The sequence below is a fragment of the Astatotilapia calliptera genome, chromosome 17 (genome assembly GCF_964374335.1).
Source record: "Astatotilapia calliptera chromosome 17, fAstCal68.1, whole genome shotgun sequence".
NCBI lineage: Eukaryota > Metazoa > Chordata > Actinopteri > Cichliformes > Cichlidae > Astatotilapia > Astatotilapia calliptera.
This window is the reverse complement of record NC_137438.1, coordinates 15391680-15412187: the sequence shown is the minus strand read 5'-3', so window position 1 is coordinate 15412187 and position 20508 is coordinate 15391680. Positions and strand designations below refer to the sequence as shown.

At 42.4% G+C, this 20508-nt stretch overlaps 1 protein-coding gene across 7 annotated transcripts in view; it reads left to right on the top strand.

The window, feature by feature from the left end:
* mast2 (microtubule associated serine/threonine kinase 2) overlaps positions 1–19293 on the top strand; it is a 172527-nt gene extending 153234 nt beyond the window's left edge. For 6 of the 7 annotated variants that reach the window (XM_026147103.2, XM_026147105.2, XM_026147102.2 and 3 more), the window contains 14 exons: positions 72–237; positions 4870–4971; positions 6588–6710; positions 6794–6903; positions 7237–7391; positions 7839–7987; positions 8327–8506; positions 8732–8974; positions 9203–9429; positions 10824–10946; positions 11252–11388; positions 12050–12237; positions 12404–12954; positions 13660–19293. In XM_026147103.2, coding sequence (XP_026002888.2) covers positions 72–237; positions 4870–4971; positions 6588–6710; positions 6794–6903; positions 7237–7391; positions 7839–7987; positions 8327–8506; positions 8732–8974; positions 9203–9429; positions 10824–10946; positions 11252–11388; positions 12050–12237; positions 12404–12954; positions 13660–15201 — 3996 coding nt within the window. In that variant the 3' untranslated portion in view covers positions 15202–19293. The remainder of the gene's footprint in view (positions 1–71; positions 238–4869; positions 4972–6587; positions 6711–6793; positions 6904–7236; positions 7392–7838; positions 7988–8326; positions 8507–8731; positions 8975–9202; positions 9430–10823; positions 10947–11251; positions 11389–12049; positions 12238–12403; positions 12955–13659) is intronic. The other variant, XM_026147104.2, reaches the window with a different exon arrangement.
* The last annotated feature ends 1215 nt before the right edge of the window (positions 19294–20508 follow it).

Genomic DNA, 20508 nt, shown 5'->3' with positions numbered 1-20508 from the left:
CTTAACAAAACTGAATAAATACCTTTGTGTGTGTGTTTTTCATGTGCTGAGCTAACGTTCTGCTTTTGCAGGTTTGTGGCACTCCAGAGTACATCGCCCCCGAGGTGATTCTCCGTCAGGGCTACGGCAAGCCGGTGGACTGGTGGGCAATGGGAGTCATCCTGTATGAGTTCCTGGTGGGCTGCGCTCCCTTTTTCGGAGACACTCCAGAGGAGCTCTTTGGTCAGGTTATCAGTGGTGAGTACATCACCTGCTCATTGCTTTTTATTAATGTTGTACTTTGTAAAATCAGGAGTATCCCAATATATAAGGTGCCACAAAGTTGTTGTAGTTCAAAGGGTTTTTAATAATGCAAGAATAATTTACTAAACCAAAGACAAAGGTGGGCAGTAGAGGAGGAGAGTCAGCCAGGCTCCCATAGCTTAATGTGCTCATAAGTGAGCCTCACAGTCGGTGGTTAGTAAGGCTGAAAGAGAAAGAGGGTGACGGTTAATGATGATCATCACAATGAACAAGAATTGAGGGACAAGAAGAAATACATGCATAGTGTCATTTGGCTTTCACTTACATATTCATACTTAATAGATAAAAACATATAATACACATTAATCTATCAATCCATCACTAGGGATGGGCATTGATTAGACTTTAGCAATTTCAGTTCCTTTCCGACTTCATGTGTTACTGACATGAAGTCAGTAACACAAATTACAGTTAAAAAGCAGCACAAAGACGTGATCGCCACAGTGATTCTGCTTTAGAAATATGAACATGTAGAAATGGAGGCAGCAGCCTGACTGTTTGTTCCTTTGTTACCTGTTGAAGTTCAGAATCCAATAAGTGTGAAATTTTAAAAACTGAACTTCAGACTTAGCATTAAGGACTCAATGCTCGATGTCCCTATAACACCTTAGTATTAAGTCACTCCATGCAGATGTGGGTTTTAACCCTTTAAACCCTTTGTGTAGTTACTGGTCTAATAACGGTGTTGCTTTGTAATCAGAATAATAAACATTTGAGCCTGCTGACTCCCAGCCTCAGCGAGAACGGCAGACGTCTTCAGAAATGTTTACATGTAGCTCTGCAGTAAAGGATCCCGGGCTTCTCTGTAAGGACTAAAATCAATTATGATTTCTGCTGTGTTCCTTTCCCCTTTTGAATTCCCTTAGATGATAGGCCTAATCAATAATCATAAACCTGTATTGATCGCACCGTCTCTTTTCTTGACTTCTGCCCACATTAATACAAAGTGGTGATAGAGGGCTGTCATGAAAGACGTGACTCTTGATTGATCTATACTTTTAGTGTTTTACAGGTTAGTGCTCAGAGTTAGTGTCGTTATTGTTGCAAACAGGAATGAATCAGAATACTTTATTGATCCCTAGGGGAAATTATTTTGGTTACAGTGCTCCAGTACAAACAGTAACAAAGACACACACACACATATATATAAAAAAAAAAAAAACACCCAGCACGCCCCTGCGGGCGGTTTATCCTTCAAGCTCGGGTCCTCTACCAGAGGCCTGGGAGCTTGAGGGTCCTGCGCAGTATCTTAGCTGTTCCCAGGACTGCGCTCTTCTGGACAGAGATCTCCGATGTTATTCCCGGGATCTGCTGGAACCACTCGCCTAGCTTGGGAGTCACCGCACCTAGTGCTCCGATTACCACGGGGACCACCGTTACCTTCACCCTCCACATCCTCTCGAGCTCTTCTCTGAGCCCTTGGTATTTCTCCAGCTTCTCGTGTTCCTTCTTCCTGATATTGCTGTCATTCGGAACCGCTACATCGATCACTACGGCCGTCTTCTTCTGTTTGTCTACCACCACTATGTCCGGTTGGTTAGCCACCACCATTTTGTCCGTCTGTATCTGGAAGTCCCACAGGATCTTAGCTCGGTCATTCTCCACCACCCTTGGGGGCATCTCCCATTTTGACCTCGGGACTTCTAGGTTATACTCGGCACAGATGTTCCTGTACACTATGCCGGCCACTTGGTTATGGCGTTCCATGTATGCCTTGCCTGCTAGCATCTATATATATATATATATATATATATATATATATACATATATATATATATACATACATGGAACGCCATAACCAAGTGGCCGGCATAGTGTACAGGAACATCTGTGCCGAGTATAACCTGGAAGTCCCGAGGTCAAAATGGGAGATGCCCCCAAGGGTGGTGGAGAATGACCGAGCTAAGATCCTGTGGGACTTCCAGATACAGACGGACAAAATGGTGGTGGCTAACCAACCGGACATAGTGGTGGTAGACAAACAGAAGAAGACGGCCGTAGTGATCGATGTAGCGGTTCCGAATGACAGCAATATCAGGAAGAAGGAACACGAGAAGCTGGAGAAATACCAAGGGCTCAGAGAAGAGCTCGAGAGGATGTGGAGGGTGAAGGTAACGGTGGTCCCCGTGGTAATCGGAGCACTAGGTGCGGTGACTCCCAAGCTAGGCGAGTGGCTCCAGCAGATCCCGGGAACAACATCGGAGATCTCTGTCCAGAAGAGCGCAGTCCTGGGAACAGCTAAGATACTGCGCAGGACCCTCAAGCTCCCAGGCCTCTGGTAGAGGACCCGAGCTTGAAGGATAAACCGCCCGCAGGGGCGTGCTGGGTGTTATCTATATATATATATATATATATATATATATATATATATATATATATATATATATATATATATATATCAGAGGTGGGACCAAGTCTTTATCCTCAAGTCAAGTCTCAAGTAATGTCAGGCAAGTCAGAGTCGAGTCTCAAGTCACTGGTGTAAAAGTCCGAGTAAAGTCACAAGTCTGAAACTTTGAATTTCGAGTCTTTAAAAAAAAAAAAAAAAAGCGAAAAAAAGCATGTTGCAGTTATGCTAAATGTAAATATTAGACCATGTAATTTTAAAATCTGTGTTTTTCTCAACACATGACAAAATAGTGAACTTAGAAAATATACACAAATTGTGAAATTGCACCTCTTTAAAATGCAGCTCAATTAAACCTAGCTCCTAGAATAATTTTCACCGACAGTTCTGAGATAAGCTGCATGTTATTCTTGGATGCGGTTGTAGGACCAGCTTTAAAATCGCATGACAAAAATATCATACACATTAAAAAAAACTGTATCACCAACGTAGCCTGGACAACATTTGCTAGTTAGATGAAGTCAGCTATCTCATCGTAGCATATTTATATGCATATTTATAATCATACGGTTCTTGGAGTGAGTGCATACACTCATGAAGTTTAGTAACTTCAGGTCACTGCAACAAGCCCAGGTACAGTTTACCGACGGATGGGTACAGGACCTTGAAATGCACCGTGTAGAACGAAAGACCATCGTACGTATCATAAGTTTACCAGTCTCACAAATCGTCTCATAAATACACATTCATTAACCGTTTATTAATAGGACCTTTGAGCTCAACGGTAATTAATTAGCAGTGGAAATAATTTCTGGTTCATCACAGAAATGTAGCAGTGACAATAATACTGTATGCTGTAATCGTACTGGGCAATTAGTGATACAAAAAACCTGTTTTATCCTGTGAATAAAAGTATATGTTTTTGTCAATGTACCATAATAACAGAAGCGAAACACAATATTGTGTCAGGACAATTCACTATTTATGCACAATAAATAAAGGAGCATAGCGCGACAATTTCTGTTCAGCGCCAGACTTGCTTGTAACCTATATCACCAATTATGTTATGAAAATGACGCATTAACTACTACAGCAGACTGACCTTTGTGTAAATGCTTGGAGCAGACTAACCTGTGAGCTGGAGTGTTCTGGGACGTTATATTTGATCTTTGAATGGCTGCAATCCAGGCCATCCGTCGCCTCTTTGTTACTTCGGAAACATGGCTCGAACAATTTCTCTTCAACGACGTAATCCGATAACAACCGATCTCTTTACCCGTCGGCTTCCCGTGGCTGTCATGCGACCGGCTATTGCAGTTAATAATACAACAGCTTCTTGACATTTTTGTGTTTCTTTTTATCGCTGTATAACTGATTTTAATTGAAAGCCTGCGTGCGCTAGTACCGCTTGCCACGAGTTCCCAGAATCCTTTGCGGTTCTACCCGTGAATGACGTCACATTTTCAATCTCTATATAATATGCATGTTAAATTTTATATATGGGGTAAAATATCAAGTCTTTTCAAGTAAACAGGTTCAAGTCCAAGTCAAGTCACAAGTCTTAGAACATTTTTTCAAGTCAAGTCTAAAGTCATAAAATTAATGACTCGAGTCTGACTCGAGTCAAAGTCATGTGACTCGAGTCCACACCTCTGAGATATATATATATATATATATATATATATATATATATATATATATATATATATATATATAGATATATAGATATATATATATAGATATATAGATATATATATCTATATATCTATATATATAGATATATATATAGATATATATAGATATATATATACACACACACAGACACACGCGCACAAAAGTCACTTATTGATAAATAGCTGAATAAGAAAGAAGAGCATGTGCAAAAAGGGTGTAGCTATTGCAGTATACAGTGTGTTAAGTGGAGGAGTTGTACAAAGAGATGTCCTCAGGCAGGAGTGATTTCCTGTGTTGTTCAGTGGTGCTTTTTGGTAATCTCAGTCTCTCACTGAACGTGCTCCTGTGACTGACCAGCGTGTCATGGAGTGGATGGGAGGTATTATCCAACATTGTTGGATAATGTTGGTTGACTGGTAGACAAAAGTCAGACAAAAGTCTGAGAATCGAGGGAATTTGATCTTTGTTTGTTTGTTCTTTTAAATGAATACAGACTCATTTCAGTAAGATCAAAGTGTCGTGTGCATGTCTTTGTGCTGTGCTAGATGAGATCATCTGGCCTGAGGGGGATGAAGCTCTGCCTCAGGATGCACAGGACCTTATTTCCAAGCTGCTAAGACAAAATCCTCTGGAGAGACTGGGCACAGGTAATGCACTGTAAAGCAAAAGAGTTTTTCAAGAATTAGATAAACATTACCACAAAGAAGTGCTACACTAAGATAAGACAAGACAAAACGTAGAAATGTATGTGACCATAGGAGTGTGCTGGTGTGCCTGTGTGAATTATTTAAACAGATTTTTATTTTGACCTTGGCAGTGTGTCAGTAAAACTGCTTTGGTTGCTGAACCTTCAAAGAAATCAGTAGCGTTGCCTTTGCCGCTGTGTGAAATTGCAATATTGTGTTGGAACCCATTCATCTCAACTCCCTTATCATTTTAGTCATGTAGAAATAACTGTTACTACACAGTCAAAAGTTTGGACACACCTTCTCATGTAATGGTTTTCCTTTGTTTTCACTGCTTTCTACATTGTAGATACAGCCACCACCCTTTGCCACTCTTTGCTTTTTTGACTTTTGTGATGTAGTCACCTGAAATGGTTTTCACTTCACAAGTGTTCCTTGTCAGGGTTCATTTGTAGAATTGAACTACTGTTAGAACTCATATTATGGCAAGAACCAATCAGCTAAGTAAAGAGAAACGACAGTCCATCATCACCAATATCACATCAGATTAGAGGCCAAATAAGCGCCACACAGTTCCAGTAGCAGACACATCTTCACATCAACTGTTCAGAGGAGACTGCCCAGATCAGGCCTTTATGGTCAAATAGCTGCTAAGAAACCACTACTAAGGAAAACCAACAAGCAGAAGAGATTTGTTTGGGCCAAGAAACACAAGGAATGAACATTAGACCAGTGGAAATCTGTGCTTTGGTCTGATGAGGCCAAATTTGAGATCTTTGCTTCCACTCACCGTGTCTTTGAGCGACGCAGAAAAGGTGAACAGATGGTCTCTACATACATGCTTCCCACCGTAAAGCATGCAGGAGGAGGTGTGATGGTGTGGGGGTGCTTTGCTGGCAACACTGTTGGGGATTTATTCAAAATTGAATGGCACAGTGAACCAGCATGGCTACCACAGCATCCTGCAGCAACATCCCATTTCTGTTTAGTTGGACCATCATTTATGTTTTAACAGGACAATGACCCCAAACACACCTCCAGGCTGTGTTAGGGCTATTTACCAAGAAGTAGAGTGATGGAGTGCTGCGCCAGATGGCCCGCTCTCCTCAGTCACCTGACCTAAGCCCAATTGAGATGGTTTAGGATGAGATGGACTGCAGAGTGAAGGCCAAAGGGCCAACAAGTGCTCAGCATCTCTGTGAACTCCTTCAAGACTGTTGGAAAACCATTTCAGGTGACTTCCTCATGAAGCTCATCGAGAGAACGCCAAGTGTGCAAAGCAGTAATCAAAGCAAAGGGAGAAGACGTGTCCAAACTTCTGACTGGTAGTATATAGTGAAAAACTTATTTTGGAATGTAATTCTCTTTCTTCCCATGTTTCAGAGGCCTTTTTGTGTTCCGCATCACTGTCTTTGGCTTTTTTGTAGATGTTCAGTTAGACCCTGTCAGCATGCGTTCTGCTAACTTGTAGGTTGTTCTTTGATGCTTGTGTTCCCCACTCCACCTCCACCCCATCACCTACCCACCATATATATCTCAATCCTTTCTATCTTCTCTTTAATTTTTCAACTCCACAGGAAGTGCCTTTGAGGTGAAGCAGCACCAATTCTTCACAGATCTGGACTGGAACAGCCTGCTAAGACAGAAAGCCGAGTTCATCCCCCAACTGGAGTCAGAGGATGACACCAGTTACTTTGACAGTATGTCTGCCAGTGCCTTACAGAGATTGTTCACTGTTTGAAAGTCATGTAGTCTCGTCACAACCAACATGTGTCTGTCTCAGCTCGTTCTGATCGCTACCACCACGTGGATTCAGAGGAGGAGGACGATACCAATGATGAAGAACACGTGGAGATACGACAATTCTCCTCCTGTTCGCCTCGCTTCAGCAAGGTACACATTGACTCATCCATGTCTTGTACTTTTAAATCAGCTGGATCTTTATTTGGAAGGTTATGCTCAGTAAATAAGCCAAAACCCTCAAATGACAGATATCAGTGAAATAAATGATCTTTTGATAATTTAATATTAGATACTAACATATTTTTGATTGTTTTAGTGTGTTTGAACTGATACACTTGGAGGATATTCTTAATGCCAGGGCAGCTTACCATTTGATCCTGAGGACCATCAAAGATTTTGGCATTGCATATATATTCAGAGTCAGAAAGGATTAAGAGTCTCTGCTCTAAAGATGATGTCTGATGCAGAGAAATGTTTTTATAGGTGTACAGCAGCATGGAACGTTTGTCTCTGCATGAGGAAAAGAGGACACCTCCTCCCACCAAACGCAGCCTCAGTGAGGAGGGAGGAGATCGCATCGACAGCCTGAGTGGACTCAAGTCCAGAGATCGATCTTGGATGGTGGGATCTCCGGAGATGTGAGTTCATTTACAAAAAAGACAACAGATATTTCCGAGCAGACATGTCTGTGCAAATCCACATTGGGTATTTGTGGGTGAGCTGTGGGGTTGTGTGGTCTTGTTGACAAAAACCCGCGTGGGCCCCGGGCCTGCTCATGGTCCATAGCAGTTTTGCCCTTTTGTGGCTCCAGTAGGGAAACCCACACATAAACAATGGGCATACTGTGGGTATGTCCCACTGTCGTCCAGTTGGGCCCCACATTTCATGCCAGTTCTTGCGGCCACAGTAGGCTGTGGGCCATATGTATTTACCCAAATTTCCCCTGCATGCCCCAAGTGAGCATGTTTGCTGGTTTATGTACTTTTTGCTTTATTTCTAGTTAAAAATTATGATGATGATGATGTTTTCAGCTTTATTTAGTAGCTGTTCATGTGTTTGTTCTGTCCTGTCCTTCACCTTTACAGCCTGCGGAAGCGTTTGTCAGTCTCTGAGTCTTCCCACACAGAGAGTGATTCAAGCCCACCCCTGACAGTCAGGAGACGCTGCTGCTCTGCTATCATTGAGATGCCGCGCTTTGCTATCTCTTCAGAGGAGGAAGGAGGCCAAGGGCAAGGTAAAGAAAGGCTAGCTCTGATAAACTGAAATAACCAAATTTCAGGGCAAAACTGTCCTTCAGCACAGTCTACAAACAACTGCCTACAAGTTGTTGCTGAAGTTTTTAATTTTTACCAGTTCCTGCATTTACCTGCCACAAAATCCCCCAGTTTCTTCTGATAAATATGCTGTATCTGTCATGCTCTTTCATGTGCATGTCCAGTACACATAGCACAGCGAGTAGCTTAGCCCAAAAGAAGTTATTCATAAATGTTTTATTTATTTATTTTTAAAAAAAGATGTAATAAGATATAATAAGTTGTAACTTATTTGTGCCTCTAATTTGCTGATTTCTAAGGTGCACTTGGAAGTCGAAAGAGTCCCAGCCTGCTTGGCCCAAATGCAGTCAGGGGCCTGCGATGTGATGAGCTGCCCCTCGCCATCCCAGAGCTTCCAGTGGAAAGAGAGCTGAAGCTCGACGAGTCTCCCACCACACCAAGCTCCACCTCCAGCCAACTGAGCAAAGCCACACTCACTCGTCAGTGTAGTTTAAACACCTTATATACTAAGATAAAAATGTTAATGCTAATAGTACTAATGTGGTTTGTTGTTTTTAGGGGGATTAAATGGGTCACATGAAAAAGTTACAAATGTGAAGATGAATATGAACGAAAAAGATTGTTTCCACATCTTTTAAAGCTTTCAGGTCTGACCTAATTTGCTACTTTTGGTGTTATTCCTCAATTTTCCTATGTGAATACAGCAGGCAGTTCAGGCGATGCGTGCGAACGTGCCAACAGCAGTAACGGTGGTGCCAGCGGAGGTGCCAAAGCTGCAGCAGACAGCGACTCTCCCTCCATTCCAAAGGCCATCAGTGACCTGGCAGCTCGTAGGGCTCGCCATCGCATGCTGTCTGGAGATGCAGACAGACACGCAACGACCAGGCCGCTCAACAAGGTCATCAAGTCGGCCTCGGCTACAACGCTGTCGCTGATGATTCCTGCAGGTGCTTTCAAACATTCAAAAAATTAGGTTCTTAAAACCAAAAAGACAACATGAACAGCATTAACTTGGTCATAGTATTTTGAATTATTGTGGACAGCTGCTGTCCTTTGCACTAGAGTAGAATGAATCTGCAACCATGCTACATGAAATCAGGTATAATCTGTCATGTTTTGTTCTTTGTGTGGTTTTTGTGTTTTGTTTTGGGTTTTTTTTTTTTGTTTTTTGAAAGACCATCATGGCGCCTCGCCATTGGCCAGCCCGATGTCTCCCCACTCACTGTCATCCAATCCATCATCACGAGACTCTTCACCAAGCCGGGACCTGTCTCCAGCTGTGACTAATGTCAAACCTGCCATCATCATCCACAGAGCTGGAAAGAAGTATGGCTTTACTCTGAGAGCCATCCGAGTGTACATGGGTGACTCTGACATCTACACTGTACATCACATGGTCTGGGTGAGTGTCGCACCAGATTTAGTAATGATACTGATGATAAGTACCATATGTTTAAAAGAAAAACCAAACTGGTGACAGCAGATAGCTGCCCCTGACTGATTCTGGTCTTCCCTAAGGCTTCTTCCTGTTGAAAGGGAGTTGTTTTCTCCCTGCTGTCACCAGGTTTTTGCTCATTAACTTTTTGTCTGATTGCTGGGCTTTATTTTCAAATACTGCAGGGTCTTGACCTATACCATAAAGTGTGTTAAGACGACTGTTGTTGTAAATTTGTGATATATATTGAGTTAAAAACAGTGGACTATAGGACAAAAGGATAAAGCTAAAGCTACACCGGGTGTATAAAATGTCAGTTAAATACAGAATGTAATGATTTGTAAGACATCGCTTTTAAGGATATGAAGGAAAGTAAACTTGATAAAATACATCAAGTAAAACAAACACATCAGCAGATGAATGGCTACTCATTTTTGAAACTGCCAGCAGGACATTTAAAAATAGTTGTGGCAGGGACACATTTAGGCTTGTTTGGTAATTCTCTCTTTAAGTGAAATTCTGTAAGTGTTTGGAAACTGAGAAGAGCAAATGAAGTTGTTCTGAAAGCTAAATGTTTTCCATTTTCTTACTTGATAGAACATTTCAGGTGTTCAACATTTAGTGCCCCCCTTTATTGTGTTTGTCTTTATAAATGTTTGTAGTCGACAGGTCCGGGCTGCAGGCAGGCCAGTTTTGCATCTGCAGCTTTATTACAATATAGTCATAAAGTCATGTTTGTGTTGATGAAATAAACAAGGTCTTCCTTGAAAGGTAAAATGCATTGCTTCAAAATCTGTATACATTGCGGCGGCCTTCACAGATGTGAGAAACTACCCATCCTATGTGCACTAATGTACCCCAACTGGCTTTCAGCTGCTTGCAGATAACAAGCTTGGTCTGTCTCTGCTACAGGACAGACCAAGTTTTCATTGATGAGAGCTCAGGATAGTTTTGAACTTTTCCTCTTAAATTGGCGTGGGCTCAGAGAAGGTAGCTCCTTTTCTGGATCGTATTTGTTTGTTGTGTGCATAGCAGAGTTTTAACTAACGTTTGTGGATGCAGCTGCTATTTTCACCGAGATATCTGAAAACACAATTTGTATCAGATTTAACAATAAAAAATATTTTTTTTGTTTTAAGCTGTTAAACTATTTGGCCAAACTGTCTTTCATGTGTGGTAGCTCTTTCCCCATTATCACTTTGTTTTAACAGATGTCTGTGAAAGGACTCTGTAATAGTATCACTGTGTTTGCAGGTTTCTTGTTGTTTGACAGAAGGTGGCAGTAATAGTACTTTTTTCGTTCACTTTCTCCCTCCTCTTTTTTTTCCCTTACACTCGTCTAACTCTCTGCTCACTGCCAGCATGTGGAGGAAGGGGGACCGGCCCACGAGGCAGGGCTCAGAGAGGGTGACCTGATCACCCATGTTAATGGGGAGCCGGTCCATGGCCTGGTTCACACAGAGGTAGTGGAGCTTATTCTAAAGGTACGGGATCACAACCTTTTGTACTCACTAAAGTAACTTTTTCAGCGGACAGCAAAAACATCAGTCTTCTCCTTCTGTTTGTGTTCTTTCTGTTTAAATCGATTCTTTGCAAAATAAAGATATGATTCAAGCTGATAAAAATTCTGTGACCTTGCATGTGGTAACAGAATTTTACACCTTGCATGTGTATGAGTTGAGAAGTCAGACCTTTCGACTTCTCAGCTCATACACACAACTTTAAATGTTTTGTAAAGATATCTTTTTCTGAAAGTAAGAAATGTTTCTATTGCTTGGTCGTCACTCAGAGTGGTGCCAAAGTGTCCATCTCTGCAACCCCGTTTGAGAACACGTCCATCAAAGTCGGCCCTGCTCGAAAGACTACCCACAAATCCAAGATGGCAAGACGAAATAAGAAAACCAAGAACAAGGAGGGACAGGACAGGTGGGAAATATACACACACAAGTCGAGCAATAACAAGCGTGCTTGTGCAAAGAATTCTTGAACAATCTTAGGAGTTTGTTGGACAGTTGGACTTGTTTCAGTTTGTTGAAAACATTTCACCTCTGATCCTCTTGGATCAGAGGTGATCTTTGGTTTAAAAACAGTCCCAGAACAGGGATGTTGCGACAATGACAGTGGGACTCTTCACCTTTTGCCCTTTGATCAGTGGTTGTTGATCAATGGTCGTGACAATTTGCATATTAATGATCAATGAACTGACCTCACAGCCCATTGTTCGTCAGTGGTGCTAGTTTCAGTCATTGTGCAAATGTACTGTTTATAAGATTGGGGAAACCTGCAGTCTGCTGAGACTGAAGAAGTCACTTGGATGAGTGACAAAATGTTTCTCCCACTGAAAACACTACGTCCAGATGAGCAGAATCCACCTTTTGGAATTTACTTACCAGGATGATCCAGCATGGATCAATGCTTCTTACCTTTTGCTTTTTTATAACTAAAAATCAGGTTGGATGAGAGTTTAAATGTCTTCAAACATAAAGAAGTCCACTTACCTCCTCTTTAAGCTCCTAAGACCATGACTTTTATGACTGAGAACCTACACAGACAGTTCTTGATCAATTAATTGTTTCACCTCCCACAGTAAGAAGAGGACATCTCTTTTCCGGAAAATCACCAAACAGGCATCTCTCCTCCACACTAGCCGCAGTCTGTCCTCTTTAAACCGCTCACTGTCATCAGGGGAAAGTGGCCCCGGCTCACCAACACACAATCTGTCACCTCGGAGCCCAACACAGGGCTACAGGTCCACGCCAGACTCCACGCATTCAGGTGAGACACACATTTGGATAGATTTTTGTTTTTTGTTTTTAAATCTGTGTGTGTATGTCTGTTTTTTGTTTTGTTTTTTTACATGTGCAAAACACACATTCAAAATAAAACGAATCATATTTGGTATATCTCCGCTACATTATTGTTCTTCCTTTATACCCCACAGTGGGTGGGAACTCTTCCCAGAGCAGTTCACCCAGCTCGAGCGTCCCAAACTCTCCAGCAAGCTCCGGCCACATTCGACCCAGCTCCTTACATGGACTTGCACCAAAGCTCCAGCGCCAGTACCGCTCCCCTCGGCGCAAGTCAGCTGGCAACATTCCCCTCTCCCCTCTGGCCCGTACACCTTCTCCCACCCCTCAGAGCAGCTCTCCTCAGCGCTCTCCTTCACCACTCTCCAGCCACACTCTTGGCCAGTCTGCCATGGGTCAGTCATTCCCTGTGAAGCTCCACTCCTCTCCTCCTCTGGTGAGGCAGATATCCAGACCCAAGAGTGCAGAGCCTCCACGTTCTCCGCTCCTCAAGAGGGTGCAGTCAGCTGAGAAACTAGCAGCCTCTCTCACTAACTCTCCTTCATCTTCGGGCATGGCAGCAGCAGCAGAAAAGAAGCTGGCAGTTGGAGCAGCTGTGGGGAGCCGTAAACACAGCCTGGACATCTCGCATTCTGAGTTTAAGAAGGAGATTCTGCAGAGGGAGCCGAGCTTACAGAGCCTCCAGGTAGATACTGCCTTCACACAAAGTTGGGTCTAACACATAATCAACAAAATAATCATAATAATGAGAGTTTGTTTAGGACATGCAAGTATTATGGTTCTTACATTTGGAAATACATCTGTTGTGGGGGAGATAAAAAGTTTTTATTTTGATATAACAAATAGGCAATGAGATCCAAAATGTAAAGAAGAAGTCTTCGTGTGTGTGTGTGTGTGTGTGTGTGTGTGTGTGTGTGTGTGTGTGTGTGTGTGTGTGTGTGTGTGTGTGTGTGTGTGTGTGTGTGTGTGTGTGTGGGACTTATTGTTCCCAAATGGTAACTAAGTTAAAGCTAAAATAAAATGTTTGTAAACTGGTGATGAAATGTTGTAGCTCTACTGAGCTTTGCTTCTTCTGTGGGGTTTCAGATGACTTTTTTTTCTTAGACACAAGCAGAGAAAGTTTTATTGCAGAGTTTGTATTATATACCAGCACAGTCAAGCCCATAACCTAGTTTAGCTTTCCCCAAAACACATTATTGTTGAACACAGCACATTGCAGAAATCGATTAAATTCTAACAGTGGAATCCACAACACTGTCAGTTTTTAGCTTCCCAGACAGCAGATCTCAGGATAGGTAACGGTTCTCTTCACTGTGCAAAGAGTGGGATTTTCAGAATGGTGAGTGCTTTAACAAGGATATTCTGTGTCTGTTTGCTTATTGACCACTAGGAGTCATCCAGCGAGGGTCTGCTGTCTTCAGCAGGACGCGGCGTGGAGAAAGGCAGTCTGCACAAACACTCTTCTTCATCCAGGAAGTTAGGGCGGCAGGAAGGAGATGGCACACTCGGTGTGGTGTCTGGCTCACTGGGTCTGTCAGCAGGGAAGAGCAAGCTGAAGGACAAACTGTCAGCCATCAGGCAAGACAGAGCTGAGCGAAGAGAGTCTCTGCAGAAGCAAGATGCCATCCATGAGGTGGATTCATCTGAGGATGAGACAGACGAAGGCTCAGAGGACAGCCAGGATGGACGCAGGGGGAATATGTCTACTCCACCTCCTCTTCTGAGACCCACCACTGTGAGAACAGGTCCTGGAGGCACGCTGCCAACCCTTTGCCTCTCCCCCTGCACTCCTCATGCTACATTCAGTCATACAGGGCCCTCTCAGGTAGGCAGACCCAGCCACTCGCACACTTTACCACCTGTTGCAGAGACTAAGCCCAGTCAGACTCCCTGCTCTCAAGGGTCAACAGATGGAAGCTTGGCCTCGTCCACAGAGGACGATGCAAGACGAGAGAGGAAGGTTCTAGAGCCCAGCAGTACAACAAATACCATTCAGGGTCCCCTTCCTTTTTCCACACCAGGCAGTGCATTCATCTCAGTTAGCAAGGACACTTTTATTAAGCCAGCTCCTCCAAAAGACTCAAAGACTGTCATGGGAAAGACTGTACCATCAGAACCCAGAGCAGATGGCCAAATGATCGACAGATCCAGAATCACCACTCCCTGTACAGAGAGCTCCACAGGTACTCCAAAGACCACAGACTCCAAGACCACCACAAGTACTGCAGAGTGCCAAACCACTGACACCCGCGATACTGCTCGCACTTCTTGCTCATCTCCAGGCATCCCTAAGGAGAAGAAGGAGGCTGACAATCGGAGACTGTGTGCAGCTGCTGCTGCTGCAAGTCTCTGCACCTCACCTTCATCCTCTTCCAGCTCTAATTCAAGTTCAGGATCCCCAGTTCCCCCTTCTGAAAGTGGGGTTGACAAAGTTGTGTCCCAGCTCGCAACAGTAGCTAAAAGTGTTCTGGGTCCAGTCAAATTCAACACCAAGGAGCAGAAACCATCCAGAGGTGGCGCCTCAGAAGTCCCACCTGCTGACCCTGTCCCTTTCCCCTCCAAACAGGTCCCGACCCTTCAGTCACCTCAACTCTCCCCAAACAGGCAGAAAACTCAATGCGTTGCTTCACCAACCACCACCAACCACATGAGACCAGCCAAATTGACCACCCCAGCTTCTCACCCTCGATCCTGCACAGATGTTCCAGAAAGGCATGCATCAGAGTCTGCAGGCAGAGACAACACTGCCACCTCTGCATTTGCACAGAGGTTCGGTACAACAGCAGCAGCAGCAGCAGCTCAGTCCACTCTTAGCACAGCCCCACCCACTTCTGCAGCAACTGAGCCTCAGCGCAAGAGGTCAGACCCCCAGACGACGACAGCTACCACTGCTGCCTCGCAACAAGACAAAGCAACCAGCAAGAAGACGTAGCAGCAAACCTACCACAGTACCAGAATAAAACATAAAGATCACAGGGCTCAGTGTTGGCTCCAAGTTTTAAAACTTTGAAAAACTGCATGTTCGGGGAAAAAACACATTTACAACATCACACTAATCAGAAAGCAAAGTAAACGCACAGCAGGAGAGCTGAGAAGCAGAGCCAGATGTGATAGTCCCAGCTTTAATCCAGCTGTTCTGTGCTCTTTATGATTATCTTATGTTCATGTGAGTTCTTGCTTGACAGAATATGATGAGGAGTTTGGGGGTCTTTGCTTTTCTGCAAACATATAAGGGGCTAGAAACACAGTACTGCTCAGCAGTCCAAGGAGACACTACTTTAAAAAGTACACACACACACACGCGCACAGCTTTTCCACTCCTCTTGTGCTGCCTCATTATCTCACCTTGATGTCGAGCAGAGCCTCCACACATGTTCCTCGAAGAGATCAGGACGTGCCTTACTTAACGCACTCCTCTTTCTCCCTCTTTTCTATTCCTATTCACATCCCTCCTTTCTGAGCATCCACTTATGATTGACAGAAAGTTGTATCTGAGCAATAAAGTGCAACATTATATTTAGTAAACTGTTTAAATGCATTATAGAATTGTTAGTAAGAGTCAAGCATCGTCATTGTACATGCAGCACCCAGCGAAATAGGCCAAATTCTGCTCTCACTGTGCTCCCTGTTGATCCAACACTGTCGGTCTTCAGGACCCTCTGGGTCTGCTTCACCCTTTGCAGCCGACTGAACGTCTCTGAAACTTTTATTCTGTTATTGCACAGCAAACTGTGCACCTGCTGGACATTTTGCAGAGTTCATCGTTTTCCTGGATTATCCTCTGTTCCCAGTGTTTTTAATAGTTTTATTTCTATCATGCGCGGCTAAGTTTTTTAGTTTGTTTTTGTTGTTTTTTTAACTTTAAAACTGCTTAAAATAAGAGCATCTAATAAATAAAATGAAAACTTGCAGTGGTTTTTGCTGACTTTCTGACACGGCTGTTGTACAGCAGCGTTGGCTCGCACTGAGTGAAGTATCGGAGGAACAGGACAGGAATGCGGCCAAGTCAGTGTCTCTTCAGTGTTTGAACTAATCATTTTCACATAGTCTAAGCCCTGAAATGTCCTGATTTCCAGCAGATGGAAACTAGCACATTTAGGGTGAAGTACAGGATTTGTACAAATACTGAAATATTGTCTCTCCCCTCTTGTTTTACCAGATATATTCATCCATACATTGTGTCAGTTTTAGATGATTACCTTTTCAATACATGTATTCTTTACAAGGATTGTGCCGTACTCATAATTTGTTGCAGGTTTTCCGATGTCCTTTAACTGTCTTGACCCCATAATCAGTGTTTGAGTATTTTATATGATGTGGGATCAGGTTTTAGGAATGGGGAAACCCTGGACACTGCTATTTATAGATGTCAGCGGCTGTCCCATTAGGCCCTTGCTCTTTCAAAATGGACAGTGGATCTCACCCATTGTGGTATAACTGTGATCCTCCAGCTCCATTTTTATTTTTCTGTTCTGTGCAAAGAAACAGGGAGACAGATTTAGTGAGTGGTCCTGGTGGTGAGATAGGATTGTAGATTGCCGCTGTACGGCACTGCAGATGCAAAGGATTTGATCACGTGCCTGACTTTTATTGACTCAGTCGTCTACAAAAACCTAATTTAGTTATACCAGAATTCAATTAAAGCAGAAACGCTCAGATGCACCATTTAAAACAAAAGAATTCCAGTGGATGTAAAGTAACATGACCAGTTTTCACCTGAAACCCTGCTCTGCTGGGTCTCCATTCAGTTATTTTTGGCCCCCGTCTGCCTCTGAAGGCTGCACTGCTTTTATTTGGTATCAGGACCAACTCGCTGTGTTCATCCTGTAAAGTTTTCTTTCTGTATGACACGAGTAGGAATCTGTGCATGATCGTCTGTGTAGAATATTTCAAAGTATGTTGTGTTTTATACACTGTTTGCGTGGGTGTGTGTCCAGAATTCCCTGCAGCCTACCCGTGTATGTGTGCTGGGCTGTCGACATGTCTGTGTCAGTCATGAGGCTCTGCACGAAGCGTTGATCTCGCATGATTGGGAAGAAAGGCAAACTGTCACTGAAAGGAGAGCCGGTCTGGATGTTTGACCACTGATTCCGAGAGCTACTACTGTTTTTGCAGGTGAAAGCAAAAACTGCACTTAGCTTGTTTAATTCAGTGATTTCAGTGTTTTTTGTTTTTGATTTACACTTTAATGACGAACTGATTTGATCCTTAGTAATTTTAGTTTGATCTTTCAAAGTGAGCTCAAAGCACACAAAGCCCAACCCACAGGATGGCCTCTTCTCGTGTGTTTAAAGTGTTTTGTGTCTGGTGTGGAGCTTGTTTCACTGCAGGGGGAGCAGCAGAGTTCATTCGTTTCAGTTTGCATATTAAGGACACTGTAAAAGTGACTTTGACAGTGACTGTGGTAATCTGTATTATGTTTACATGTTGATTATGTTTGTTTGTGTATATGTGTTGGGGGGTGGGAGTGTCAATGGAACTTCTAACAGGCTAGGATGATTATCAGCAAGGTGAGCATAATGTGATAGGTTCATATTGTGTCATGTGACGAAGAGTTTGCAAATGATGGCGATTCAGCACATTTCTCTGCTGTCTGTGGGTTTGTCTGTGGAACGCATCAGTGGCACGGAGCCGTTCCCCTCTGAGGATCAGAGCGCTCTGGCCGATCTGACGAGAGTCGGGGAGTTAATAACTTTTTGTACATCATCAAACTTGAACAGTTTAGTGTCAATGAGATTATCCGACCATACTGGATGTTGTTTATACACACAGTCCAAACCTTTTGGTTCTTTCTGTTGCATTATCAAGATAATGGTGTTGGGAGAGAGAATAGCCTGGAGCAGAAATCATTCTGTGGGCAGATTTTTAACCACCGATTAATTTTTAGAGCAAGTGAGCACGTGATTGTAAGCATGTGTAAAGATTTGAGCCCAAAAACTGTTCTGTCTGTGGACTGAAGCAAGAAACGAGTAGTTGGATTTATTTTAACTGTGTTCTCAGTTTTGGATTTTTCTGTTTACAGAAAAACTGGAACTAGAGTAGAGTCCGTTTCAACAGCATGTTTTCATGTATCCTTATTAAAAATCTACGTTATATATCAACTAACAAATGGTGACCAATATCAGTCAAATGTGAGTACTGCCGCCTCACAAATCTGCAAAAACGGTCTTTGGCAAAGACTGTATTCCAATTCCAATTAACAAACTTACGTGGATTTGACCTCATGGGTCATCTGAAAGCTAGCATTCACCAATAGGCATCAAAGTGAGGTTGGTGCTGGCAAGGAGCAAGCTCATTTTGCTATGATTGCAAACACAAATGTTGTAGTTTCATCATTTGTAAACCCCCACAGATGATAACCGTGTTGAGATTCCAGACCACAAAATATAAGTGTGCTCTACAACTTCTGTTCTCATGCGGCAGTTTTGTTCTCGATTGACCTCCACAGATCGAACTGAGTATACTGACCTGCTTATGGTGTCCCACGCTTCGTCCCAAGTCCTGGGATCGATTAACAAATGGAATTATGATTTAGTCACTGAAGATCTTCCCTACGCTTCTGACTCACAAGCATCACAAGGATCGACGAGCTTTTACTGTGAGGCATATAGATGATTTAAACATGTGACTGTGGGTATGATGAGGTACGAGGAGAAGCGTTATTATTACCACTGAACCACCACGTCATGAGATTCAGTGCTGTTTCAACGTACATCCGTTAAACTGATATTAAGGGATTGTGTTGGCTCTGTAAAGCAAGAAAAATACTTTTATTGCCTCGAGTCTTGTAGACAAGAGCAGTATCTCCACGCTTTGTGTTGTCTTGTAGGAGTGATGAAGATGAGAAAGAAGATTTAGCTGTGTATTGTAAAAGCTTCAGAAAAGGTTTAAGAGGGAGAGATGGGGGGAAAAAACATTGCTAGAATAAAAACCAGTGCAATATCTTTTTATTTTTTATTGTGGTAAAAGCATGTTGTTGTCAATGTTACCTTGCAACAGTAATAAAGTTTTTTTTCATACTCTACGCTTGCGTTGTGCACTGATTGATTGTGTTTTTACAATTTGCTCTCTTTTATGTGGTGCATCACGCTTTTTACATTAAGGCAGATTTTTAGGGAGAGTTCTTCCACTGAACACATAAAGTCACATCCAATAAATGACAACTGACCCCAGGTTTAAACAATGCCTCAAGCTGCTGACAACAGCTACACTGCAAAAAGGTCTCTTAAGTTATTTTGTGGCTGAGTCCTCGGAAGAAAATTCCTTTTTTGTGTTTGTTAAATGAAATCATTGAACTTGTTTCTAACAAATTTCACTAAATTGCTGATTACTTTTAGAAACAAAAGGGAAAAAAATAGGTGGGTAATGTCATTGATCTTGAACTTGTATAACATTCAAACCACTGACAGGTGAAGTGAATGAGATTGATTGTCTGGTGCCAAGAGATGGAATTCATTAGACAGCAAGTGAAGAGTCAGTTCTTGAAGTTTGGAAGTAATGGGCAGTAAGTAATGAAGGGCCTGACTTTACTGTGATGACCTGGACAACAGAAACCTGAGGCTTCAAAATGTTAACAAGCCAACTGATGATGTCATGGCCACTTCATCCTTCTGTTATAGTCTGTCTGTGATGCAGTCAAAACAAGCAAAATTAATTCTATTTTGAAAAGAAAATACTTTTTTTACTTTCCTAAGTTTTTAAAGCTTTTGCTACTGATAAAACTCCCGTGACCATTTTTTAAAAAATGTCAACAGTTAATTATTTACCAAATTAATTAATTAAATAAGGGGAAGGTGTTTTTTTAAAATTTGTCGACTATAAAAGTTTCTGGTTTTTGAAGCTTTTTTTAAACAGTTTAAAACAAATTAATAAAAAGATTGTAATTTCTGTTAATTAGCGAAACCTTTCATGTCTATAATTATAGGCAAGTCTACAATGACCTACTTGTGCTTAGTAGTTGTAGTTTAACATATTTATTTCTTAGAATCTTAACCCAAAGAGTCGTGCTGACTCTTTCAGCAACCTTTGTCTATCAAATTCTGCACACAGACAGAATTGGGAATTTTACTGGTCAATAGTCTGGCCCACTTACGATTAAAGGGACTCAATGTAATCCATCAAGGTTATGTTGAAATTGTGGTGAGTGTAGTTATAGTGTTTTAATCTTTTACATACTAAATTAGCAGGTATGTGTTTCTCTGCATCCCATTTATGGAGTCTTTGTTCACCAAGCTAGCAA